Source organism: Rhineura floridana, chromosome 1 (genome assembly GCF_030035675.1).
Source record: "Rhineura floridana isolate rRhiFlo1 chromosome 1, rRhiFlo1.hap2, whole genome shotgun sequence".
Taxonomy (NCBI): Eukaryota; Metazoa; Chordata; class Lepidosauria; order Squamata; family Rhineuridae; genus Rhineura; species Rhineura floridana.
Window position 1 is genome coordinate 42,867,016 of NC_084480.1, and position 27,148 is coordinate 42,894,163.

Below are 27,148 nucleotides of genomic sequence, written 5' to 3' on the forward strand. Positions count from 1 at the left end.
ACGTTGGTCACAGGGCTCTGTTCAACGTGGTGCCCTCTAGATGTAGTTGGACTATAACTCCCATCATATCTGACCATAGGCTGAATGGAGTTGTAGTCCCAGCAATGTATGGAGGGCGTCATGTTCACTATCCTGGTTTATAGTCTGCATTAGACAGACAGACAGTACAGTATGGGGAGTGGCCTGTAGGAGTTTTCAGTAGTTGGGGCTCAGTTCATTTTGGGCAGGTCAAAGGCCAGGAGACAGGCTTGTTAAGTATACATATAAAATGGTACTTGAGCTGATCTCTCTCTGTCTTTCTCTCTCAAAAGACTACCACCGCTGATCAGCTTCTTGAGTTTTTTAAACAAGTTGGAGAAGTCAAGTTTGTGCGGATGGCTGGCGATGAGACTCAACCAACACGTTTTGCTTTTGTGGAATTTGCTGACCAAAATTCTGTACCTAGAGCCCTTGCCTTTAATGGAGTTGTGTTTGGAGACAGGCCGCTGAAGTAAGAAACTGTATAAATACTATCAAAATAAAATTTGTGCATAATTGCAACCTTATCTGCAGAATTCTGCCACAAAGCAATTTGGTCCAGTCTTGGGGAAACTATAGAGTAATACATAGAAGTTATAGACCATTTTTAGCAAGTAATAGCATTTCTGTAGCAATATTTTAATGCCTTTTTGTTTATGCAAGACCCTAAATCCTAGGGTTTAAATTGTGATTATGTTGGCAAACAGATTTGCTGAAACCCCATGAAAGACTTTCCATATAGGTGTTGCTCTTTTAATGGTAACTTTAATCCCTTTGCTAACAACAAAGCAAGTAGCTGATAAAGCTTTTTAATCTGTTTGCCGTTAGATAGCACTGTGGTGGTGGGGGAAGTGCATACTTACTCTCTTTAGCTGTTGCTTCTGTGCAAACAGAGGCATGTGCCACAACAGTTCAAGCAGCATTCTCTGTGAGCTCTACCCCATTTACCTTTTAATACCCCTCAGGCTCTATATTGTGATGATATGATCCTGCCCTGATAGAAAGACCATGGGTATATCCAGCTCTAGAGGTGAGAGACAAGTTTTGCAAAATCAGGTAAAACCGAGCCAATAAGCCACTGCTTAATTTATTTAATACTAAAATACGTAAAGGTCTAGGATATGCTGCTAGCAAGCTTTAAAAAGGTGGGGAGAGTAGTTGCTAAAAGCCAACATAAAATTTATATAGAAAGCAATATCAAGATTTAAATGGGGAAAAACTGGGTTGGATCCAGACGTGTCATTCTGCAAATAGAAGGGTTTCTTCCAGAGGCTCCCATGGGGGGGGGGATTTTCACAATTTCCTTCTTTTCTCCTGCAACCCCCCCCAAACTGTGTCACTTTCCACATTGTTTGGTGGGGTCCCCTAACCTTTTGGAGCAGCTTTGCAGGGAGAGAGGGGACTCCGTAGAAATCGCTTGAACCTCTCTACCTCTGCTCGTGGGAGTGTCCCATGAGGGGACACTTGGATCTTGGTTAGTCTGAATCCAACCTATAAAACGGGTGGGGAACCTCAGACCTGCGGACTGAATACAACCCACTAGGTGTCTGTCTGTGGCCCTCAGGACTCTTCCAAGGCCACATTCCTTCCCAGTCTCTGCCCTCCCATCTCCTGGCTGTGCCATTCGGTAGTACTGCTCAGCAATCTTCTTGAGTGCTTTTGCCTGGATGGAATGAGTCCTTGAACTGTGATAATGCCTCTTGCTTGCCTGGGTGGAGATGAGAGGTGTATGTGTGCATATGATGTGGGTCTATGTAGAAACCTCTGACTTTTTATGGTAAAAAGGTAAGAGTCGCACCCATTGCTCCACACATTTTTGTCTTTGGCCCTTCCACCACTGGCATACGACCTCCAGAAGGTTGCGAGGGAATGCAGCTCTTGGTCTGTAAAAAGTTCCCCACCCTTGCCAAAAGCTAATCATGTCTTTTTTGCTTTTCAAGCTGATGAGAACAAATATACATGGTAAAAGCAATCTGGCATTAATCATCAGAAATCAAAGTTTAAGTTTAAGAATTTTGTAGAAATTATGTCCTGATTTTGACAGCTGTTGTAGTCCCCTTTTGGCTCTTTCCTATGTAAAAAAAATAGGTGAGCTTTGCAGAATCAGATACAAATATCATCTGCATGGAGCCAGCAAGATGCTCTTGCTTTTGCATAATAATATATTTAAGAATATTCATTAATTGTAAAGTGATTTAAACTCTAGGCACTATACTATAGTTAAGCTAAAAAGAACAAAATATCTAAACATCTAAAAAAGCACAAAGCTTAATTAGGAAAGGGGGCATCAGAGGAAAAAAGAAAGAGAATATCCCTTTCTGCAAGTGAGCAATCAAGAACATAATGAGGTAGATTTTCAGTCATCCCCCAGTTGCAGCAAAGCCAGCTGTGGACTAAGACTCTGAGCCTTGTGCTGGTCCCCGGTTCTATATGTGGAACGTGTACCTTTTCTGTATATCTGGCTCAACTAGTGTGTATATGTGGAGTGACATGCAAGCTCAATTAAGTTTGTTTGTTTAATTTAGAATAAATCACTCCAATAATGCAATAGTGAAGCCTCCTGAAATGACACCGCAAGCAGCTGCTAAGGAATTGGAAGAAGTGATGAAGAGAGTACGAGAAGCCCAGTCTTTTATATCTGCTGCTATTGAACCAGGTAGGATATTACTACTTTCTTGCAATGCAAATATTTCCACTGCTAGGATGAAAATATCTCCACTGCAATGAATCCTGATGATTATTTAGAAGAGCTTCCCCCCGCCCCCAAAATAAAGAGAGAGGATACCCTGAGTGACAACCAGTCGACAGCATTCTTTTGTGACTCATCAGTTTTGATGGTGTCTAACTGGTTTAGTCACTGAGTGGTTTTAGTACTTTACATAGTCAAGATAGAACTGTTCACGCACTAGGTAGCACTGCTTTCTATTGTCAAAGTGCTGAAGGGAGTCCTTTTGAATAGCCATTAAAGAAATGGAATGGGACTTTTTCCCCTTTGCTCCTTTCTCTTGGTCTCTCCTATCATGGATTTCCTCCTCCTCCTCTGCCCTTCTTTCCCCCAGGCTTCTATTTCTTCTTCAGTCGTTTCCTTTTATCTCACTTCCTACTGTGTTCATCTTCCTCCTCACCTTTTCTCAGTGACATCATCCCATTCAGCTTTCCAACCTTTTTCTCTGTGTTCAAATACAACATTTGTGGTCTGACAAACCGTGATTTGTTACAGTGGGAATGAGCTGGAAGCTCAAGTGTTCTCTCTTCCCTTGCCCCCACAGCTTCAGAGAAGACTTCCTAGTTTGTTAAATCACAGTTTCATGTGATATCTAATCTCATTAGAAAACCATATTATAGCGAGCTCACTTTGTGTTTGTGAGCTCACTTCTGAAACTGTCTAAGTGACTGATCACATTCTAGTATCTTCTGTGAAGGTGAGAGATGGAAACAGATCTGGTTCAGATGTAACATATCCATTTCAACAAACTGTAACTTGCAATCCTAGTTTATAGAGAGTAACCCTGAATATTCTGTGATAGCACTTTCAAAAGAGGTCTCACTGGCAAGAGCTAGCTATTGTAAAAGTTTTCATTAGAAAAGTATATAATAGTTAGCTTGCTAATTATTATTTTTATTGTAATATTTTAATTGTTTAAAGAGAAACAAATAGCACTGAACTGCATGCAGTTGTATTAGCTACTTCACAAAGTAACTGGCACTTCTGAATCAGATGTATTAGAGTTTCTGTTTTTAAAAAGTGTGTGTTAATTTTTTAAAACTCCCCAATTCAGAAATGTGTGTCACTGCTTAAGGTGAGCATCTGGTTGATACTCTTTCTTGATCCGGCTGGCTAGAGTTCCTCTAATTGAGCAGATTTGAAAACAACTGAGCTTAAATATATCTATCTAACTTTGGTTGATTGTTTCAGCTCTTCCCAGTCTACTACTACTTCATGTCATTTTTTTTATACAAAGCATATATTACTGAAACTGTTTGTGAAATGCATTCTAAGGGGGGCTAGGTTTTCTCAGTTTTTGAATTGTTGCTTCCCTTTATAGGTATTCTGATTACCTAGCCTTCTCAAGTTGCAGGCATAAACTCCTTAACTGTAATAGTGCTTTGACAATAAAATACAGTGCTAAGTTTGTGCATTTCTGCATAGCTTTTCAAATTGCTATATCGGAATTTGTGTGTTTCTTGCTGGTTTTACCAAACGTGTTTTAATCTTGTGCATTGTGGCGGCAACATAAATCCCATTCCTTATTTAGCTAGCTGTTTATAATTATCTGGTTTATGTGTACTGCTGCAGGATGGCTGCACTCAACGAATATATGCAATGACTTTCTTGGATGTTTCTGAAGGATTTTTGCAAAGAAGGAAGATGTGCAGAGAGTAGGCCCCTTGCAATATATGTGGTACATTCCACTTGTGCCAGATTGTTAGCTGGGATCTTTAAATATTCTGAGCTTACACTGCAAAGTCGTTTTTTCTCTCAGAGTCTGGAAAGAGCAGTGAAAGAAAAGGTGGTCGGTCGCGCTCCCATTCACGTTCAGAATCCAGATCTAGTTCAAAATCTCGAAGGAAAAGATCACACTCAAAACGCAGGTAAAATTCTCATGTGTAAACATCTCTGAAAGCAATAAGTTGATCTGTCCATTCTGTGTTTCTTAAGGAAATTTGGCGTAGGTATTTACGTACACTTGGTAGATGAATGAAATGAGAATTTTGAATTCTTTTGAACTTAGTTTCATTCTTTCTCATACCATAGAAAAACCGTTTCAGACAGTGTTGCAAAATGGATATTCACCAAATGTAAAAACAATTCAATGTGTCTTGAGAATTAGTATTCAACACTACCTCAGTCTGAGGGTCTTAATTGTATGCTTAATTGTCTACTGTGAGGCTGAAATTAAGAGGAAACAGCACGTTTGTTTTGTAGATTGAGATTGTTAGATTGATTTGGGGTCTACCTCAGTTACCTAAAAACTCATGATACTCAAGATTCCCCCCCCCAAAAAAAAACTTCAGAAGCACCCACATGGATCGCAACGCAGAGACACATTTGTACCATATTTTGAGTCCTGCGACTTGTGCAGAGGAAGTACCCATGCCATTGTCTCTTGCAAAAATCTAATGGGCAGGAAAATGCTATCTCTATTCTCCCATGGAGCTGGGGGAGGGAAGGTGTTTTGTTAGTTTCTTGTTAAATTTTTGTGAAAGGCAGCAAGAAGTAACTTGTGCTTTCTGCAAAAGCCCAGCATGTGGGAGCAAAACCACCTCTCTTTTCTGCCCTCATCTCCGTGAAGGAAAAGAGGTGTTTTTAATCCTGCAACCTGGGGGTTTTCAGTGCCCTAAAAACCACATATGTGCTGCCTTAGGTTTCATGATGGGAGAAAGGCGGGATATAAATGTCTGATAATATATAAAAGACAAATTTGATTTGTGGGAACTTGATTAGCTCCATTCCAGATCTCTAACATGCACCTGAGGTCCTGTTGCATCAAAGGGTTATTGCAGTAAAGAATGACATAGGGCAGGAATCTGAACAAGTGAGATTGTTTTGCAGAGGTATTCATTAATATTTTCTGATACATAATCATTTTGCACCACAAAGATGATTTTGTATCTCGGAGAGATTTTTTTAGTATACAATAATCTCCCTTAGATCACAGAACTGCTGCTTTGCTCACTTGGATCATGAACAGCAGCATATGTGGTGCATTGTATAGTGTGATGATGATGATTTATTAGAAAGGTCAAGGAGCTTACATTCATTAAGCAGTATTTATCCCAGGTATTTATTCTAGATCCCAGGTATTTATTCTAGGTCCCAGGCTATGGTCTGAAGGCACATGAGTCTAGCTACCTGCTGAAGCTAAGCAGGGTCAGGTCTGGCTAGTGCCTGGATGGGAGACCACTTGGGAACCATATGTAAGCCGTCTTGGGTTTCTATCATGAAAAGAAACGCGGAGTATAAATGTAATAAATAAATAATAATAAATAGATTTTTTTATCTTTTAATGACCTTCCTTCAATATATGGGCCATTTGAATGAATCTTGACACCAAAATGTCCCCCTATCCCAAATCGTGAAGGAATATATGTTGCAATCTTCCATACAAAGACTTGTAATGTGATACAAAATATAAAGGTTTATATGCATGGAAGCAAATGTCACAAGATTCTTCCCCCTCAAAAAAAAAATTGGGGGGAAGGGGCTTCATCATGGAATGCTTGCATCCATGTTGATAAGCTTATGATTTTTATTAATTTTGCTGGCTTTCTCAAAAAAATCTTTTTCAGTTGCTTTTTGCTCGGAAACTTATTTTGAATTATATTCCCTAAGCTGCATTTAAAAAATAGAAAAATAGTCTGTGCAGAAAACTGCAGGTTAAAATTTATAAGAGATGGTTTATAAATAGACTTGGTGAAACAACGTAATCTGTAGAATTTGTCTTTTGCTGTTACATGCTATAGGAGTAGATCCCGTGACAGATCACACTCTAGCCAGAAGGACAGACGCAGATCCAGAACTCCACCCAAAAAGCGCTCGAAATCTAAAGAGAGGCTGAGGTCAAGAAGTCGTTCACCTTCTCGGTAAGATTCAAATGATTATGCTATTTCTTTTATAGCTATTGTGAAGCCTTTAATGACTGAAAAAGTCATTTTAGGGCTACAATTTCACTGTAGAATTGTGGTTCTTATAACCTACATACATTTTGACTCCTTCAGTGTAACAAGTGACTCTCCCCATGATGTGAGGACAGTTAGCCTTTTTAAAAAAATTACTTAATTAAAAGCATTTCTAAACCACTGAATATTTTTTAAATCTCTGAAGCGGTGTATGCTATGTACAATATAAAACAATATCCATGAAAACAAAATGAAGCCTAAAATCAATAACACAGTATAAAAACATAAAAGCAAATAAAACAGGTTCAGTGGATGTTGTGCTTCCTTTACTAGACTTAGCACCCTCTACTATTTGCCAGCAGATGCTGTTTTGCCATCTCTCTGTCCTCCGTTTCTGCTGTAGCCTCCTCTGAAGAGGCGTGCTTGAGGGTTATAAGAAGCTCTTTAGCAGACGTTAGTGCTTAGTTCTGTTGTAATGATTTCTGCATGTGTTAAATGAATAAATGTTTTCTTTTTACAGGGAGAAGAGGAAGGAAAGCAAAGAGAGGATCAGAGAGAAAGAAAAAATTAGTAGAGAGAGAGACAGAGAGAAGGAAAAAGAGAAGGAAAAAGAGAAGGATCGAGACAAGGACAAAGACAGGGGCAGGGAGAAGGAAAGGGGCAGGGAGAGGGAGAGGGACAAGGAGAAGACCAAGGATAGAGACAAAGATCGAGCAAAAGAAAAGGACAAAGACCGAGAGAGAGCTCGAGAAAAGGAAAAAGACAAGGAGAAGGAAAAAGAAAGAGACGTGGAGAAAGGCTCAGACACAGAAAAAGACAAGGCAGAGGATTTGGACAAAGTGGGGGGAAAGAGAAAAGAGAGGGAGACAGAGAAGGAGGGAGGCGAGGAGAAGGATGACAAGGGTGACGTCAAGGAGAAAGACCACGAGAAAGAAAAAGAGGGGGAGAAAAGCAGTGAAAGAGAAAAAGGGAAGGAAGCCGAGAAGCCAAAAGTTAAAGACAAGGAAGGAGAGAAAGCAAAAGACAGAGAGAAGGATCGGGAACGAGAAAGAGAGAAAGAGAGAGATGAAAAAAGGAAGAAGGAGAAGAGATCCAGGACGCCCCCCAGAAGCTACAGTTCCTCAAGAAGATCACGGAGTTCCAGCAGGTTTCCTGTTTTTCTAATTTTGTCACGTTTCTTAGATTTATTGCTTCTATTTTTGAAAATTACCATTTTCTATTTAGAAAACTTATTCAAAGCAGTGTACAATCTTATTTCATTAGAATTGCATGGAGATAAATAGCTGGTCTTTAAGAATTGTTTGATTTCAGATAATAAATCAGCCTTTTCTGATAATGACCAGGCAGTGAAAAGCTTGATATTTAGGTGATTAGAGAAAGATGGGTAGAACTCTGGTGTTCTTGCCAACCTTATACATGTGGCAAAGGAGAGGCCCTGGCAAGCTGTTGAGCCGTTTCTCTAATGACATGCCCATGTGGTATTGCCTGGGGAGTCTAAAGGGACCATTTGTGTGAACCAGGGCGAGTGATCTGCCCCTACAAAGGCTTGGTTGCATATATCACAGCAACCCCCACAGTTATTTCAGGGACATACCGGACCTTCAAAAAACAATCCATCATAGAAATAGCAGAAAACACAGTAGGTACTACTTCACACAAAATGCCTCTACACAGGAGTGGCCTGTTGAAAATCACACATGTTCATAAGGCAGCAGTTGCCATGATTAAAAGTTCTTCCTATTTAGTAGCTTAATTTAATACTTGAAAAGGTGCAATGTGGACTGGGTGTGCCCAGTGGCCAAAGAACACTGATTCACTGTTTGGGCGGGGGGAGGGGGGAGAGAAACCAGGTGGAAGGGGAAATGGAATGGAGGATTGTGGAGGCAGGCATGGCTGACTCACTAGAATGGTGAGCAGGAACTTTCCACACTGCAACATTTTGTTGTAGATCCCACTTGCGAATTGTGATTGCCAATGCCAATATTTAATGTATGAATCCTACAGGGACAGACGGAAGAGGAAGAGCCGAAGTCCCTCAAAGTCTCCCAGATCATCTAAAGTTGCAAAAAGGAAATCTTCCCGATCTCCATCTCCAAGGAGGTAAGTGTATATATAGAGCTATCACACCAGGTCCTACAATATACAGGTTTTCCCCAGCGTACATATCACTCAGTTTTACTAGTCTGAGTAGAGAGGATATGAAAATTAAATTTTCAGGTGTCAATCAAAAGTTCATGAGAAATTGCCAAACTGCATTTTGCTTCCTTTTTATTTTCCAGGCCTTCTAATTTGTATTGAGCTGTTGTATGCTGATTTTATCTGGTGCCCTTTTGATGTTACTCTGCTCTTTACAAGCAATCCTGGAAATATTTATATTGAAGTGTGGTTCATAAAATTTAAAAATAACTTAAATAATAAAGAAAGGAGGGGATGTGAATTTTAAGATGGGCATGAGCTGAACTATGGGTGCATTTTTGACATTGTGCCAGTGGCAAATTACTTTAGGATAACTTAGTATGTTGAAGAAACTGTATTCTACTCCTCAGAAAGCACCAGGTAGTTTTCAAAATAACAGTTCATCCTTCTAGATATTTGCATTTGTTTTGCACTCTTGCATGTTCTCACTTTTTTTACATATATTATCCTGTTGTAATTCTGTAAGGTAGCAATATTATTATTATCCCAGTATTGCAACTGGGGGACCGAGGATGCGAGAGGAAAGGTTGCCTAAGGCCAGCTACTGAGTCTTTTTTTTTTTTTTTTTTACAATAATTTTTATTCAAATTTTCATAAAACATACAAAACAAAATCATAAAACATTCAAAGACAAAAAACAAAACAAAACAAAAATGATTAAACAAAAAATAAAATATTGACTTCCCATTTGTCACAGATCAAATCAGTTATAGGTCTACAATATATAACAATCCTGTCTCTTAAATTATATTATAAAATCACTTTCCTCCAGTAGTTATCTTAATTAATCATCAAATCTCATAAACATTACTTTATTCTTTCCACAAAAAGTCAAAGAGAGGTTTCAATTCTTTAAGAAATATATCTATCAATTTTTCTCCAAATAAACATTTCGATTAATCCATCTCATCAAAATCTGTTAGGTCCAATAATTTCAATAGCCATTATTCCATTATCCCTATTAATTTCATCTTCCATCTTCAATAGTCCTGTTAAGTCCAGTAATTTCAGTGTCCAATCTTCCATTATCAGTATTCCATAATAATCTTGCTGTCATATCCATAGTCATATAATAAGAGTCTGATGGGAATTTCCTCTATCCCAAATATTTTCTTGCCATCCATTCTGAATAAGTTGCTGAAGTACTGTTGTAAAGTCATATCTCTGTTCTTCTTTTTTACAAAATGCACTGGCTCATCTCTTGAGAGTTTTTCCATTGTCACATGGCTGCAGTTAATTCCATAGATTTTCACTATATCAAACTCCATCACGTCATTCCAGTCCAGAAGATTATCCAAGCCATTGATAACTTTATCTCTAATATCTTCATTAATTTTTTCAGAGATAACGTTAAATTCCAAACAGTAAATTTTATTTCTAATATCCATAAACTCCAGATCTTTTTCCAATTCCACATTTGTTCCAATCTCCAGGGCTTGTATCTTCCCTTTATTTTTTCTTTTCTCATCTCTGATCTCATTCTCCTCTCTCACAGGATCCCCTATTTCTTTAAGTTCCTGCGTCATTTTGCTCAGTTCAATTTTCAGCTCCTTACTGCCCTGTCGCAGGGTTTGTTTCGTTATCTCAATCTCATCCATTATTTTCTGAAACATAATTACTTCCAGATTCTCAGCCACTTTCTTGATTGCCATTTTTAAAACCACGAAAACAAAGCAAAACAGAAGTAAAGAAGAACCACTTCTTATTTCAGCAACAATTGCGTTAATATTCCAGGCTTGATGACATCACAGTATAAACAGAGCAGCCTGCCTTATCTCTCTATGTTCAAGAATACAAAACAAATTTAGTTCCCAGCATCAAAACAGTTAGTGGCGTCGTGAAGAAGCAGATTCGTCGAAATAAAATAGACCAAAAAGAGAATAGTCCCAGACAATATAACATTCCTCGGAATAGAAATCCCTCTTCTGTTTATATCTTTAGAATGCACTTCCAGGACAGCTTTTTGCAACAAAAACAGAGATAAGCTGTTAATTTCGTGAATAACAGAGAAGAGTTATAGCTCACCCAGAAGTACTTCAAAGCCGATCAATCTGACAAATCTCCTTTTGCTGCAACAATTTAAACCAAGTAAGAAAAATAATAGAAAGAAGGGTGCTTGCCTGTTAGTCGGTTTTCTCTTTGAAGAAAAGATAAACGTATCGCATTAAACAGATAGAGCAAAAGTTTGGAAGTCCGTCCGGCATTGTTGGCTGGACCTTTTCTCATAAATTAATGAAATCCAGTCCTCCCAACAAAAACAGGCTTTTGAGGTTGATCTCTACGTTTCTCCCTGCCCGGGAGAAATTTCATCAGTCAAAAAAAAAATGTTCTGACTGATTTATATCTGAATAAGCTTCTTTTGAGGCGGGAGCCCGTCTCAAAAGCAGGCACAAGCGAAGTCACCCTTCCCGGAAGTCGGCCAGCTACTGAGTCTTAAGGCAGAAGCAAGATTTGAATTGGGCACTTCCTGATCCATGGCTAAGACTACTAGGAGTAAGCTCATTCCCAGCCTTCTCCAGCTTATTTTGTTTCTCTGCTTTAACCAGCAAGTACAAAACAAAAACAAATAGCAGGCTTCAGTCCATGGGGAGGTTTCATGGGACTGTGTCTCACTGGTCCTGAAAGTGCTGCACTGGTTGCCAGTGAGCTACCAAGCCCAATTCAGGGTGTTAGTGCTAGCATATAAAACCCTAAATGGCTTGGGACCCAAGTATCTGAAAAAGTGCCTTCACCATTATCAGGGCCGGCACCGGAGGGTGGCCAGGTTGGGCCTTTGCCAATGGGAGGGTAGTGCTCCCGTTTGGTGATCTGCAGCAGCGTCGACTCCTGACCCTGCTGCAGATTGCAGAGAGGGAGCTCCCAGGCACCCCCCTATACAGACTGTACAGGCCTCAATAAGCTAACATGCAAGCCCCATCTACCTCTCCCGTTTCTGTGAATGCTGTGTGTGCATCCTTGCCATCAACCAAGATGGTGGCAGAGGCTTCCCTAAGAGGCTAACACCCCTGCCACCATCTTTGTTGATGGCAGGTGTGCGCATGCAGCACACCCAGCATTCACGTGAGGCAATGGGAGAAGTTGTCGAACCCCAGGGGGGCCTGGATCAGGAGGTGGGGGAGCCCCAGGGCCCCTTCCTGGCACAGAGTGACTCTGGAGGGGAGCTGTTCAAGGGCACACCCCCAGCTCTGCAGATGGGAGATATGTCATATGTGGAGGATGCTCCTGAAGATCTGGGGGGAGGAGACATGACCAACTACTCTCTGATTCCCACGGGAAATTCGCCCACTCACGTGGAGACCCCAGAAGAGCCGTTGGAGCAAGACCTCGCGCATGCGCCAACTCCACCCCCCCAGGATTCCTTGTCTGGCCCTTCAGGCGCTTCCCTGCCAGAAACGTCTCCTCCCCTTCAATGGAGCCGGCACCTGAGGAGTCTAGACTGTCCGATGAGCAGACGTGTGTGCGCCCTCTGTCACCTCGTGTGCGCCACTGAGAAAAGAGGCTTGGCCAGAGGGAGGTCCTGCGCAGGAGTCAGAGATTATGGGCAAAAACCTTTGCTACTTAAGCACGCACCCCCGATGAGGGTGCTGAGTCAACTCCCCTTAACATGCTACAGAGTAAGCCTGAGTAGTTTAGTTAGGGATTACAGTGAGCTAGTTAGCGAAATCTATGAGATGCCTTGCCTTCAATGTTACTCTAATAAAACAGGAAGTAATTCCAGTCTCGCCTCTGTTTCATGATTCTCACTCTGGGCAGGACAGAGGTAGGTGGTGCGGTGCCACGGGCCCAGGGCAGGCTGTTGCCTAAGGGCCCAGTCATGCCTGGTGCCGGCCCTGACCATTATAAAGCATCATGAAACCAATGACCGGCTGCCACTGAGCATTGCCTGGTTGATTTTGACCCGTGACAGGGCCTTTTCAGTGGTGGCTTCCCATTTGTGGAATGTCCTCCCCAGTGAGGTGCCTCTTTCTCCATCACTATTAATTTTCAGGAGGAATTTGAAATCATTCCTGTTTATCCAGGCATTTGATGGCTGAAGAGGACTATTCCTGGCAACCTGAAGATCGCTGAGGAAAGACTGTTTTTAAGCTGTGTTTTAGAATTTTTAAAATTGTAATTGTGTTTTTTGAATGTTTTAAACTGTTTTTAGTTTTTTTCCCCTTTTTGCTACATTTTTTAATATTTGCCATTCTGCGCTATTTTGGGAGGAAGGGAGGGATATACATTAATAAATAAATAATAACAATAAAGTTTGGAGCTAGAGACAAGGCAGGGATCATCTCTCCATCTCTATTGCACCAGGCTTGAGAGACAAGCTCAGGCTCATGTCTCTTGGCCAACTTCTTCACACTGTAAGATGAGAAAGTGAGATTGTCAGACCATGTTACTGTCCGTCTCTCTCTCTCTCTCCCCCCCCCCCCCCGGTGGCATGTTCAGCATTTACAGCAAATGCATGCAGGGGGATGTGTACAGGCCATATATTACTATTTTAATTGCAATTAACTAATTCTTATTTTCAAAACAGAAACAAGAAAGACAAAAAGACAGAAAAGGAGAGAGATTTGAGTAATGATAGAAGAGAAAGGGAGCGATCTACCTCCAAGAAAAAGAGTAGCAAAGACAAAGATGTTAAAGAGAAATCTGATAAAACCACAACTTTGAAGGTAAGCCACTGAATGAGTGAGAAAGCAAGAAATAACTGTGGAACAGAGTGCCTGTCATTGATTGTTTGGATACCTCATTCAGACTGAATACTTTCAATTTGATAAAGCTCCTTTGTTGTGGAGAATACAAGGCAGCTATGTATTAATAGATAGTTCATCTTGGTGTACTTTATTTCTAAAGCTTAGATGATAAGGAGAATATTCAAGGTGGCATTTCAAGGTAGAGGCAACAAGATCAGTTGTATTGGCCTATCCTGTTGTCTTCCAATGTTATTGCTGCCTGCCTCCTGTCCGTCTGGATCTGGAATCAGCTTGGAAAATTTGCAGGAAGTATAGCAGGTGGGACAACGTAAGCAGAAGAACCCCATCTGTTTCTGGTGCTGTGCAGAAATGAGTTATTTTGCTAAGGATACTGCTGACACTTTGGAAGTGGTATAGCTACATGTGTTACCAAGTGAGAACTTGCAGATGTGACTGAGCCACTGTGGATCAAATATTGCAAGTATTTGATCCACAATACGTAAACACACTGCTTTTTAATAGTGTCCCGTTATACTTGAATTGCAAGCGCTCAGGTGAAGTACTGGCCCTGGGATATTCTCAGTAGTAACCCCCTTCCTGTGGAACTCATGACTAGGGAAATCTACAGGACTCCTTGAATAAGACCTCTTTGTGCAGATGCTTAGGAGGATCGATAGGTGATCTAAATAGTTCTTTCTTTTCCTTTTTTTTTAACTTGGATTTTTGAGGTGGGATATGAAGAGCTACTTTGGGCACGCGCAGTAGAATTTTGTTTTTGTTTTGAATGGTAGACGCCTGCTGTCATGGGGCTGATGGTGGTGCCACATCATAAGGTTTAATGGCAGGTGATCTCGAAGAAGCAGGTAAGGGTGCAACTAGGTAGTTACTTCACTCTGCTTTCTTGACTTGTTCCTGGTGTTGAAGAGGAAAACTGAAGAGAACCTTTTTGATCCTGGTTCATATGGATCAGGACAGTGCCACCTCCTGATCCTTCCGATGCTTCAGGCCTTTCAGGATACTGAAGGACTTGCCACTTCCGGAAACTCTGGGCTTTTGGCACTTTTCTATATAATACCAGACTTTGGTCCTAAGACTCTCCAGTTCTTTTTTCTTTATCACTGCCTACCCAGCCACTCTCTTCCACCTTCCCCTCTTTCTGTCAGAAAACCCAAACTTTATTCCAGCGACTGAGAGCCATGCCCTGTGGGTCCCATCTGCTCTGATTTGCCTCCTTTTGTCGCTCTCCAACAATGTCCCATTCCATATCACAAACTGCTTTTGGAAAGCCTTTGGTTTCAAAAGGGGGATGTCATGTGATATGGGTGGGAGAAAGAGGCTCCATTAGGCTTACAGAAGTAGTTTAATGTAACATAACTTTCTTGCAGTGTAGTCTTTTTATGCCACAATTCTGTACTTTTCTAAAAATATTGTGCAGGATAAGGATCTGAGTAAAGAGAACCAGAATTCTGAAATTGACAAAGCAGAGAAGGAGGATATAGCTGTTGCAGAAGAAGTCAAACTACAGCATAATGGCAACTGTCAACCAAATGAAGAAAACCTCTCAGTTAAAACAGAAGATGTGTAGAGTACTGAATGGACCTCTGACCCAACTGTGTGGATAGAGAGACAAAGCTTTTCCTCCCCTCCCCCACAATCCACCAAAAGAGGATACAAATTGTTGAGCAATCAACCGGACATGTTGTATTATGCTAGCAGCTCTCCTGGTTCTTATGATGGTTTGATCATCTTGAAGATGAGCAAGAAGCAGCACTGACCAATAGGATGCGCTATGACAAGAGCAAACAGCATCTGTAAGAATCCATGTATTTCTGTGATGATAAGATTGGTCAACAGCTGTTACAAATAAATGGAAAGCTGTAATCTGTACTACCTAGAAAAGTTACTGGGGATGCATTCAGAGTTGTTAAAATATTGGTAGTTTTGAATTTTATGTTTTGCTTTGTGGGTTTTTAAACTAAACTCAATGTGATACGTTTTGATAATGTGCTTGAAAATGGTGCAGAGATACACATGCTTCCCTTGTTGTTGTACATGACAGTGATGAAAAGTTTTAACCTAACAGTTTTACAGTTATTGTGTTCATGCCCACAAAGGCAAGTGAAGATTCTTTACTTTGTTGCTTGTGACTTTCCTTTTATATTTTTAAGTAATTTCCTTACAAGTAAGTCTAAAAGCTTTCTCTTACTAGTAGTTGATCAGTGCATGCTAATGTTCAGATTCTAGAAAGAACATCCATGTTTATACTAGATTTCCATTCTTCCAACTATAAGCACATCTATGTAGTAATCTTCAAACAACTGGCTTTGTTTTGAGCTATACTGCAGTGTGCCCAATCACCTGCAAATAGGACAGATACCCATGACAAAAATAAATGTTTTGCTTTTGAACTGGGATGTGAGAGCACAAGCTGATGCTTTAGTGCCTTTGAAACAGAATAGTAATTTCTAGGAATTACATGCTTTTTAATCCCTTCGTCTAATCTATCTTCTAGATGATTCATACCAGTAGGCAAGCATTTGATAGATCTGTCAGCCTTGTCAGTACTTGGTCATTTGATAACTGGTTGAATGAAAAAAAAAAAGGTTCATAGCTAAAATCAAGGATCATCATATGGTGGAATGACCCTATCTGAAATCCAGTCCATCTATAAACTAACTACCTTATGGCAAGTTAGTGAATTGAACAGTTTTAATAAAAGTACATCTTCACTGGGTTATGGACTAGGCTGGGTATTATCATCAAAATCAAAAGTGCCCTTTAAATGTTTACCCTATTTTGGACATTCTTAAGAGTTTCTTCATTTCTAACACCAGTTGTGAAACATGATAGGAACAGCTTGCAAGTTCTCCTTGGAGAAGTAATCGCCCAGATTCCTGTTTACTAGTTGGGAAATAGCATGTAAGAGAACAGAACATGACAAATGCAACTCTCATTTCAGCATTGCAAGACTGACAACAAAAGCTCATACCTTAAAATATTATTACACTAAAATCAAGAACTATTTTGAATATAGTATAATACAATCAAATTGCCTTACCTCACGGGAGTTATGGAAAAGCCAAGTAAATATATTAGCTTTCATTTTGTGTTCTCTAAATTACAGTTCATTTCATTTTTCATTTTTTCAAATTACAGTTAATAGAAGTGTAAGCCTTTTTTTGGTGAATGGGAAAATTAAAATACACTGTAAGGAAATGAAGCCCATTGATTGTGACTCTGCTTTAATAGCCCATCTTTTTTGTTATAGTTTAAAGGGGTTTTCCCCCCTCCTTTTGGACTCTGTGTACATTAAACTATAGTGTATGCTTTACCATGTAAAGTATGGACAGTCATTTTTTTATGTTTAAGCCACATGACGTTGGCTAGCACACAGCTTATTCTGACAATAAAGGAATGACAAATCTCATGCTTCTTGAAAGACTGAAAAATTGTGTCTTGAAACAACAGCTGTCATATTTATGATGTGCAGGTAGCATAGAGTAAAGATTGTATGCTTGTTATCTTTGGTACTATCACTAATAAAATATTTTAGAGGGAAGGTATTTTTTGTTCACTTTTTAAAGGAATACTTGAAAGTTGATTATTTTTTACTAGTGAAGCAGATTTTTGATCGTATATGAATGCATTAAGTTTGCATTTGATGTATAGCAAAGATGCAGAAATGTAGAGTACTGAGGAAGGCAGGGGTGTGTGTGTGTCAAAAGTCTTTAATGCCAACATAATGCAATGCTTAATATTTTAGCATTCATATCGTTCAGGTGCCTCACATTAATTGTGAAGACTGCTGTTATTGCCAGTTTGCATATGAGGTCTGAGGCTCTGAGAATCGATCTAGTGAGTTCATGGCTGCGGCAAGGTTTGATCTGGGTACTTCATATCCCCTGCAGGGAACAGTAAGTCTTCCTCGCCAGCCTACAATGAAATTTTTCCTTGTGCCTAAATTGCAAAAGAGCAAGGATGTACTCGTGTTCAGTTCCCACTCAGTTCAATGGAACTTGTGTAAAGTATTGTGGCTAGTAGATCAGAACTCAGGTTCAGCCTATTTTTGATCCTGAATATAATTCAGTGTGAGATGTACAGACTGTATATTGTAGCACTATAAAAAGTTTTTTGGTGTGTGTGTGTTGTCTTCCTTTTATCTCCTCTCTTGTTTCTGGAAGCCATCACCAGTAAACTGCACTTCTCCCACTCCTGCCAACTCCCATCTTTACGTAAGGATGCAGGACATTTGTTAGAGGTAGACAGAATCCACATAATAGTATAACTACCCTACCTCTAGCATCAGACAGAGACAGAAATGAGATATTCTGGAGTGAAAGTGATTTTATGGGGATGGGGGGGCATGCATATCTTGTACAAAAGCACCTGTGCATACATCCAGCTCTTCTATTTGGCATTACCCTTGGTATGGCATCATTTCAAATGTTTATCCACCCTAAATATCTCATATTTTCTTCCACATTTGCCTGCTGGTGTTTTCTTCTTTCGCCACATGGTAATTATTAGTGATTTGCCCATTTCAAAGCTTTTTAACAGTCTTTTGATTTGTAAACCTATGAGTATGACAACCCTGAAGAACGTTGTCCAATATGTGAGTTACCACTGCATTAGAACTGTTTGAAATTGCATGCTAAATTTCATAAGGTGAATGACAATATAGTCCAGCAGTTCCCTCATGACCCCTGGCTGAGCTGCACCACTCTTTGAAAGTGAAAAATGCTTAGTTGTATTGCAGAGATTATTTTGCTTGAATGTTAGCATTCATTCTTGATCCCATTCTAGTATGTCCGACTGCACTGGAATATTGTTATACTTTTATAGGTTCATTTTTATATTAGTGGAAATGTCTCTCTGGATGATAGCTGGGGCAAACGTTTTATCAATTCACAGAGCCATCACCACAAGGCCGTGGAAGAGCAGGGCTGAGCCTGAAGATATGTGTATAATTTCATAAAGCATACATTGTAACTAGTATTTTATGTGGGTTGCAGACCAAATCACAGTTTTAATTTCTGTAGCTAGACAGAGGTGATAAGTTGGAGACAAAGGAAAGTTAGCAGCTGTTCTACAGATAAGTAGTAGTCAGGGAGGTGATATGAAAGATTTTCTGAGAACAGTATTGTATGTCTCCTGAACTGTGGCATGGGTATAAAAACAGATGTTGCTGAGCATCAGGTTGGTGCTTTGTATTTCCTCTCATCCAGTTGATTAGGCTAGATTTTTCTTTAAAAAAGCCCCTAAGGGACTGTAGTAGTAATTGTGCAAACATTTTTTCAATATGTTTGTTACAACAAGTTATGCTTTCAGTCGGTCTACTCAGAGTATGATTAATTTTTTCTTTATTAAATTTATATCCCATCCTTCCTCCCAAAGGGAGCCCATGGCAGCAAACAGTGACAAAACACTATTGAAAAAACAAACTGAAAAACAACATATTTAAGAACATTTCCAATACAGATGCAAACTGGGATAAGGTCTCTACTTAAATGGCTTGTTGAAAGAGGAAAGTCTTCAGTAGGTGCCAAAAAGACAATGGAGACAACATTGGATATTACTCTTCAATTTATCTTGAAGATTTGCAGTTATTAAACTATTGACAGTGGTTTTTGTTGGGCTTTATGTTCTGTTTCCCACTTCACATAAAATAGCCTGCATAAGGAGGCTGCTTGAAATTACATATAGCATAGCTGCTGGCTTCCTGTGTGGAAAAGAAGAGCACAGCCAATTTTAATTCACCAAAGGCCTTTCTCAAAGAAACAGCTAGGGCCTTTCCATACCTTTCTTGGGTACACTGTAACAAATGTAATGAATTTGACTAGATTCAAAACAGACTGGGAGTACATTTTATCTCGTTCCATCAAAGTTTCACAAAACCACTGAAAATAACTTAAAAAAACAACAATATTACCAAGGTTGGAGGTTTATATTGGAAAGCATACTAGGTAGCTATCAGTTTTAGTTCCAATTCAGCAGTCGGAATGATTTGAGCCAACTAAAATCCAATCCCCTGTCTCCTGGTTAAAAGACAGTTCAGTTGGCCAGCTTAAGCTGTCGTCTATGTCTGTTATATTCGTTTTTTGCAATGCCTTCAATTCATCTTCATCATTTTGGTGCGGTTTGGTTTAGGACAGCAAGCAACAACGCAGTGCCCAGGTTTTAGACCAGCAGTATTGCTTCAACAAGTGTTCAGACATAGAGTGATGGTTTTAAAATTAAACACTGCAGCTAGGTACCTTTAACAAACTCATTTTGAAGATCTCTATTAACCCATTTTGTTTGTTCATGTTACACAAATAAAACAAGCGGTGTAAGACATTCTTGGTGCAGTGGTCACAAGGTTGGTAGTGCCTGGTGTCTTAACAATGGCATTTAAGTTTTCAGCTGTCTTAATGTGCTACATGCACATCTGATTTCATGCAGCACTGTGTTTCTCCATGTCTTTAGTAATCAAATGCTGCTGTGTTTAGTTAATGATTAACTAAGCTCCTATGGCAGAGAAAACCCCCAAAATAGTCTGTGTGAACAAAGGTAAAGTTCAGTTTGATGTGTAATCATAATTAGACCCCAAAATGGCTAATTCAGTTGCATTGTCAATTGCATTTTTCTGTCTCCAAAAGTCCATTGGGAGGTATTACCATAATCTGTCCCATAACTGCTGTTCATCTCAACATGAACACTCATTACATTTACTTGGCCTAATGCTGAGACGGTTCTGTTTGCACTTTGCTCTGGTTTCTAAGGATGGAGTTGCTGCACTAAGCAGCATCTTGGCTTTCCATCACAGGATTTTGAGGAGAGTATGCAGCTGGTTGCCCTCTTCCTGAATTGTTGATCAACTTCCTTTGTAGATAGTCTTTCCTTGTGGGTAGACTCACTGAGCTTCTGCATGGCTTTATGACCAACATCCACGCCAATATAATCACTGGCATTTACTTTGTCAGGGATTTTCAAAGGATTCAGGGCAGTGTCTGCATTTACCCCTGCAAGTCTTTCAGAATGCTCTGCGGAAACCTTCACTGTAATTATGCCCCTAGAAAGGGATCCCTGTCTTGACGGTGTCTGTGAATCATTTTCTACCACATAAAGCTTATTGGGTCCATTAGATGGTTGTGACTGAGGCAGTGGGTGTGAACTGGGTTCCAGGAGAACCTATATATAAGACAAAATTGAAAGAAGAAAAGGCATGGCCTTGTTACTGTGACCACAAATTGACTAGTATAGTAAATGGTAAAGGAATTAATCCTTATTCATGTTAAATGTCATGAAAAGTATTGTGATTGGTGAACTCAGAGTTTCATCTGACCTGACTACCTAGTGGTATCACACATAATGTGTTTGTGTATACACCCCCCCCACACACACACATGCATCTTCTATTTGTGGCTCTGAATTCATTCACTATCTGTATACTGTATTACAGGGATCCCCAACCTGGTCCATGGACCACAAGCTTCATTCAGGTGGCCTGCGGTGTGCCCGTGAATTTGTGGTTGAAGACAGGAGATGGCATATCCATTGTATTAAATATATTGATTTTTAATTGTATTTTTATTGTTTCTTTTTTTATAACATTGCATTTTAGTATATTTGAATTCAAAAATTCCATAGAATTCAAGCTGCAATACACTAAAATACAACGTCTAAGAAATAAAGAAACAATAAATACAACTAAACATCCCAGCATCTAGCACACGACATTACAGTTGCTACAATGGGCAGAAAGTGATCTTAGCAGTATTATGTTCAGGCACAATAAATTAACTTTCCACTGTCCCCATCAGTACAATCCAGGGTCCCACTCCTCTTGTTGGCCTAGGAAAAACCCTGTGCAGGCCTATGTGAAGAGCCCTGCCGGGGAACTGTATAGAATGCTTTTAATTTATAGCGCTTGTATAGAATTGAAAGTCAATAGACAAAGTGCAATATTTTTCAAAAGCACAATAGTTTTATATGCAGATATTGACCATTTTGAATAAACTCAGCAGACAGAACTGATCCATTTGCCACTTTTAACTGCTTTTGGCTGTGGTACATGGGTAATGCAGGTGTAGCATACAGGTCTGGCTCCTTAAACCTGTCAAACTGTCCTGTAAAAGTGACCCCAGCATTTACTGGAGCCTTAAGGTGACAATCACACTTACAACCCTGAAATAAAAACATCATGCTGGATTAGGCCAAGGGCCCATCTAGTCCAGCATCTTGTTCTCACAGTAGCCAATCAGATGTCTATTGGAAGGCAATTCAGTGGTCAAAGAGTTTTCCAACAACTGGTATTCAGAAGCAGTGGATGTGCCCTGATGATATCTCACTTGCCTGATGTCTGACTTCATTATAACTATGCTGCTTATAAATACATAGAAAGAAGTCGGTAGCAATTGAATAGTGCTGTAATGCTTTAAAATCTTTTCATACCACTGGAATGGTTCTTTCCATACTCAGTATAGCTGTACTGTATCTTGGATTTGGCATGGCTGGCCAAAATAGTTTTCTTGATCTGCAAGGACAAATTTTAATTAAGCTTGGAAGACCACATTCGGTTATTAACATCTTAAAAGGTCCAGCAATTTCATTCTGATCTTAATATTAGTCAGATATTCACTCAGGTATTTGCAGGGCTTTGATACTCTGTGCTATTGAGAAATGTCTGGCTACTGTTGCTGATTTTACTGTATTTATTGGAGTATAATTAACTGTTTTCATTATATTGGTATTTACGTGTTGTAAACTGCCCTCGAATTTTTGATGAAGGGCAGTATAAAAACATTTGGAAAGGAGAGGAAATGGAGCTGTTGGCAAAAATAGAGACTCAACAGCAGCCTTGCTGAAGTGAAACAATTAATATTTGCACCAGGCTCCTGTCAGGTGCCCTGAACAGCTGATAGCAGAAGTGAAAAGGGCAATTTTAATTGCTTTTAAGTAACCATTTATGTAGTGGGTGGATTTTGGAAAAGGAATCTTTACCTAATGCTATATGAGAATACAATAAATTCCACAAAGTGATTGACACAAAATGTAGATTAAAAAAAATCCCAATGCACCCAAAGCAAAACAATACTCGCCTTGTCAGACAGAGCAACCCTGTGAGGTGGGACAGGGAGAATCCATGGTGGAGGTACTACCACTTCCTAATCCCTGGTGGCTTTTTCACTTCCTGCTCTCTGCTGTTTCCTTCTAAAAACATTTTTAAAAATATCTTCCACCTTTCCGCATTGTTTCCGGTAGGAAGAAAAATAAGTATGGCAGCACCAGGAGTGGTGCATTCCCCATCCCCATTGAGGGGTGGGCAGATGTCTAGGGCAGAAGGGGGCTTTGGATCCAGCAGATTCAAATCCTCCCCGATGTTGCCAGATCACCTCTAGTTGGTCCTCACCACTGTCTGAGTGCCAACAGCAGAGCAGCAACAGACGGCCCACCTTCTCTGCCCATGGACCTCCTCTGTCCACAAAGAGTCCTACTATTTCCTATAACTCCTGGGATGCCCTCCAAGATACCACAGGACTGTACCCTAAATGTTCAGTTCTCATTAAATATTACAGCTTTTCTCCTTCCAGGGCTACAAAACATGTTTAAAATGCAGGCAGTCTTCTACCCAGTTGTTCACTAAGAAGTAAAACCTTCCATTTTCCAGGGTTCCAGACAACGAGTGCAAAGATACTGGAACTGTTAACAAGCACTTGGAATTTATTTATTTTTGAATTGTATTTAAATGTTGATTGTCTTAGTCTTTTCAATAAATTAAAAACTTTATTTTAAATGTATCAGATAATTTGCTGTTTCAACTCCTGATCACCAGTTAAATGGTTTTTCCTAGCAAATAATTTGCTTCTCCCTGTCACATAATGAGGATTTCCCTGAAATACTTGTACTGATTTCATGGCCTCCAGGAATAGCCAGGCAGTTTTTAATTTGCTAATGCTAAATGCTTTAATATCTTTATAGTTCTCACAAACAACCCTGTATGGAAGGTCTATGTTACTTCTGTTGTTACAGAGGGGAAACAATGAAAGAGAGTGAATTGAGAGAAACAGGAAGGTGACTTGCTGGAGGAAGTGGGGTGGATCCACTTGAATTCTTTAACTAACCACTGGACAATACCAGCTCTAAATTGTCTCTTCTGCCACATTTTAAGGTTTGTGCTTAATAAATAATATAGGCTAAATAAAAACATGCAAGACAATTAAACTCTTACCTTTTAAGTATCAGGGAGCAAAGTGTGGCAACAGCAACCATGCTCATCATGATGGCAAGACAGAGGCCAGCCACACTTCCTTCAAATTCCCCAGGATCTGATTATGTGAATATTAAGAATACTTGTTTAAATGAATTGTTGGAAATGGGTTCTTAACTAAAATGTGACAATGGAACCCATATGCTCCGAGGGCTAATGGAATCTCCTACCATTACGGTTTTCAAAGCAGCCTCTGCAGAAATGTCGCTTACTTATTTACACTGCACTTTGTATGAGGTGCATATAGGTGGACCCTGCAACAAAATGTTGCACTGTGGAGTGCTTCTGTTTGGGGTTCCAGGTACTGTATTCCCCTCTCCAACATCAACTAGCCAGCATTCCGTGGCACTGGGCATGCTCTATTCTTATTGGGCTGTTTTAGGGTATACCCTTAGGAGTTCCCCCCAAAGATTGTGTTGTACTTCTGGAAACCTTTTGAATTCACCCAAGCCTGCCGAGTCCCTACCTCTTGTGCGTGGGGCTATTTTCAGCTACAGAATCAACATTACTCACAATCTGAACACTGGAAACAGAGGAAATTATTAATGTGCCCCTGGCAAGAAAAATTGTCAGGGTCCATTTCGCTCCCCCTTCTCTCCTTTAGCATACATACCTGTTCCTTTACATCTAATGTACATCCTACTATATTAAAAGTATAGACGAAAAGCTTTCCGTGGAACCTGTTTGTGCTGGATGGGGGCTCACGCTTAGGGCAATTACATGCACCCGAATCTCATGTGTGGCTGCTGCACTTATAAACCAAATTATTACAGCTGTTATTTCCCCAGGCTAAAATTGAGGCTATATACTGTAGGAATGCACAAAAAATATAGTACTTTAACATACTACACATAATTCAGGGAAAAACTTCAGAAGGAGTAACAAATCTGCTTCAACACAGCGATCATTATCAAAGGGCTGCCTCCTGGTGTCCCCTCCACTTCAGTTGAGGTGGATGGTGACCGGAAAGAGGGCATTCTTGGTAGTGTGGCATCCCATCTATGGATTTCTCTTGAACTGTTGGCCAGATTGTTTTAATGCTGTATTCTGTTGTCTTAAGCCCCACCTGCACCATACATTGAAAGCAGTAGCATACCACTTTAAATGTCATGGCTGTCCCCAAAGAATCCTGGGAACTGTAATTTGTAAAGGGTGCTGAGGATTGTTAGGAGACCCCTATTTCCCTCACAGAGCTCCAATTCCCAGAATTCCCTGGGAAGAGAGATTGATTGATAAACCACTCTGGGAATTGCAGCTGTATGAGGGGAATCGGGCTCTCCTAACAACTCTCAGCACCCTTTACAAACTACAGTTCCCAGGATTCTTTGGGGGAAGCCATGACATTTAAAGTGGTATGCTATGGTTTTATGGTTTTATTACTGTAGTTATTTTATCCAAAGTTGGCATTTCAACTTGGGTTTATGGAGACGCAGCTGCCTACAGCCATCTGTGCCATACCCTATTCTGCTCCAGAAGGAACCCCAGTCCTCAGGAGCAGCTTTGCAGGGAGGAGCTTAAGTGATCAGCAAAAAATTGGGTGTCCCAGTTTTCATGAGGGGAAGCACTACTGGATGCAACCTGTTGTGTTTATTGTTTGTCACCATTAGCCAACATGTCAGTATTTGTATTGACAGGTGAGGTACACCTTTGAAATATTAAAATAAAATAAAAATTAAAGCTTAAAAACCTTCACAATACCATACTTAAGTGTTGTAAAAAGTTGTGGCTGGCTTTTAACTCCTTCTCCCTTACTGGTGAATCCTGTGATATGTACTTTGTAAAGGGTTTTTGCCTTCAGTTCTGTCATGAGGTACTGGTAAGCTGAAGAACTGACCGTAATAGCTGCAACACAAGAAGAAAGAAGTCAAAATGTTACGAAAGATGATGGGGTCAAATGCAAGGATGTAATGCTTCTGTAGGGAGCAACACTCCTTGCTTCCACCACAGGTCACTATTAAGAATTCAGAATAAGCATGTACATATGTTTCATCTATATTGGATTAACCCAATTACTGTATATCAGCATCATGCATTTAATGTATGGCAATATGTCTACTGGTCCTTGAACAAACAAAACCCTGTGTGGTACAGTGGTAACAGTATTAATCCTAAGAGACCTAGGTTCAAATCTCCAGTCAGCCACAAAGTTCACTGGGTAACACTGGACCACTGTGTCTTAGTGTAACCTACCTCACAGGGTTATTGGAATAAAAGGGTGGGGGAAGCCACCTACAGCTCTTTGGAAGAACGGCAAGATTTTTAAAATTTAAACAAAATAAAATGTACATTTTATGTGAAAGTTGCTTATTCAGCATATGCAGTAGTAAAAGATGTTTTGACGTCTCCTTTTTTCCTGTCAAGAAGGTTGCCTTAAGGGCATGTCTCAGTGCGCTGTTCTTCAACTTTGGGTCCCCAGATGTTGTTGGACTACAATTCCCATTATTCCCAGCCAGCGACCAAGGATGATGGGAGACATAGCACAACAACATCTAGGGATCCGAGGTTGAAGAACAGTGTCTTGGTGTATAAGGAAGGGTTGAACGGCAAATTATGATTATTAACAATAACAACACCCTCTATAGATACTGTTGGACTACAGTTTTATTTATTATATTTATTTATCTTGCAATTTAAAACAAAACAAGCATACAACACCAAACTTGCAGTACATCAGAAAAGTTGCTCATCCGGCGATAACATAAAAATATCCCATTCAGTTAAAAGATGAACACCGATTAAGAGCAAAATGCACTGGTGAATAGGAGCATCTACACCTGGTGCCTAAAGGTTGATAGTGATGGTGCTAGGTGCATCTCTCTGAAGAGAGCATTCCACAATCGGGGAGCCACTACTGAGAAGGCTGGATCTCGTGTTGCCACCCTCTGCAAATCTCACAGAGGGGGCACACAAAGAAGGGTCTCAGATGACAAATGCAGGGTCTGGGTAGATTCATGCAGGAGAAGCAGTTCCGAAAGTATTAGGGCCCTGAGTGTAAGGTGTAAGGCTTTATAGATCAAAACCAGCAAGTTGAATTGAGCTCTGAAACTAATTGGCAGCCAATAAAGTTAGGCCAGGATCAGTGTTATATGATAAAACCTCCTACTTCCAGTCAACAATGTGGCCACTGAATTCATTCAGGAGGTCTTTTGTTACAAAGTTATGTGGGGCATAATCTGTTGTCTGGAGAGGTTACTTTCGCTATAAGCTTTTAAATAGCCATATAGCTGGTAACATGTACAAGTTGGGAAGTTTTCAGTGTAGCTCTTGTACCATGGACTCAGCAAATGGCCTCATGTAAATTGCTTTCTCTCAGCCTCAACTCTCCATCTATAATACGGAAATAAGAGAACTCTCAAAGTGCTTCATGTATTCCTTCAGTTGG

At 40.0% G+C, this 27,148-nt stretch overlaps 2 protein-coding genes across 5 annotated transcripts in view; one reads left to right on the plus strand and one right to left on the minus strand.

The window, feature by feature from the left end:
- Positions 1 to 16,944, plus strand: part of SREK1 (splicing regulatory glutamic acid and lysine rich protein 1) — a 33,789-nt gene extending 16,845 nt beyond the window's left edge. For 3 of the 4 annotated variants that reach the window (XM_061619490.1, XM_061619504.1, XM_061619514.1), the window contains 8 exons: positions 312 to 490; positions 2,544 to 2,674; positions 4,503 to 4,611; positions 6,484 to 6,603; positions 7,160 to 7,786; positions 8,644 to 8,739; positions 13,358 to 13,496; positions 14,953 to 16,944. In XM_061619490.1, the coding sequence (XP_061475474.1) occupies positions 312 to 490; positions 2,544 to 2,674; positions 4,503 to 4,611; positions 6,484 to 6,603; positions 7,160 to 7,786; positions 8,644 to 8,739; positions 13,358 to 13,496; positions 14,953 to 15,102 (1,551 nt within the window). In that variant the 3' untranslated portion in view covers positions 15,103 to 16,944. Of the gene's footprint in view, positions 1 to 311; positions 491 to 2,543; positions 2,675 to 4,502; positions 4,612 to 6,483; positions 6,604 to 7,159; positions 7,787 to 8,643; positions 8,740 to 13,357; positions 13,497 to 14,308; positions 14,381 to 14,952 lie in introns of all 4 variants that reach the window. The other variant, XM_061619497.1, reaches the window with a different exon arrangement.
- Positions 16,945 to 18,880: 1,936 nt separating this feature from the next.
- The window catches only part of LOC133376456 (interleukin-6 receptor subunit beta-like), a 32,580-nt gene continuing 24,312 nt past the window's right edge, over positions 18,881 to 27,148 (minus strand). Inside the window, exons 9-12 of the mRNA XM_061608610.1 lie at positions 25,465 to 25,608; positions 23,728 to 23,824; positions 21,951 to 22,032; positions 18,881 to 20,687 (exon numbers count right to left, since the gene is read on the minus strand). Of these exons, the coding sequence (XP_061464594.1) occupies positions 20,274 to 20,687; positions 21,951 to 22,032; positions 23,728 to 23,824; positions 25,465 to 25,608 (737 nt within the window). The 3' untranslated portion in view covers positions 18,881 to 20,273. The remainder of the gene's footprint in view (positions 20,688 to 21,950; positions 22,033 to 23,727; positions 23,825 to 25,464; positions 25,609 to 27,148) is intronic.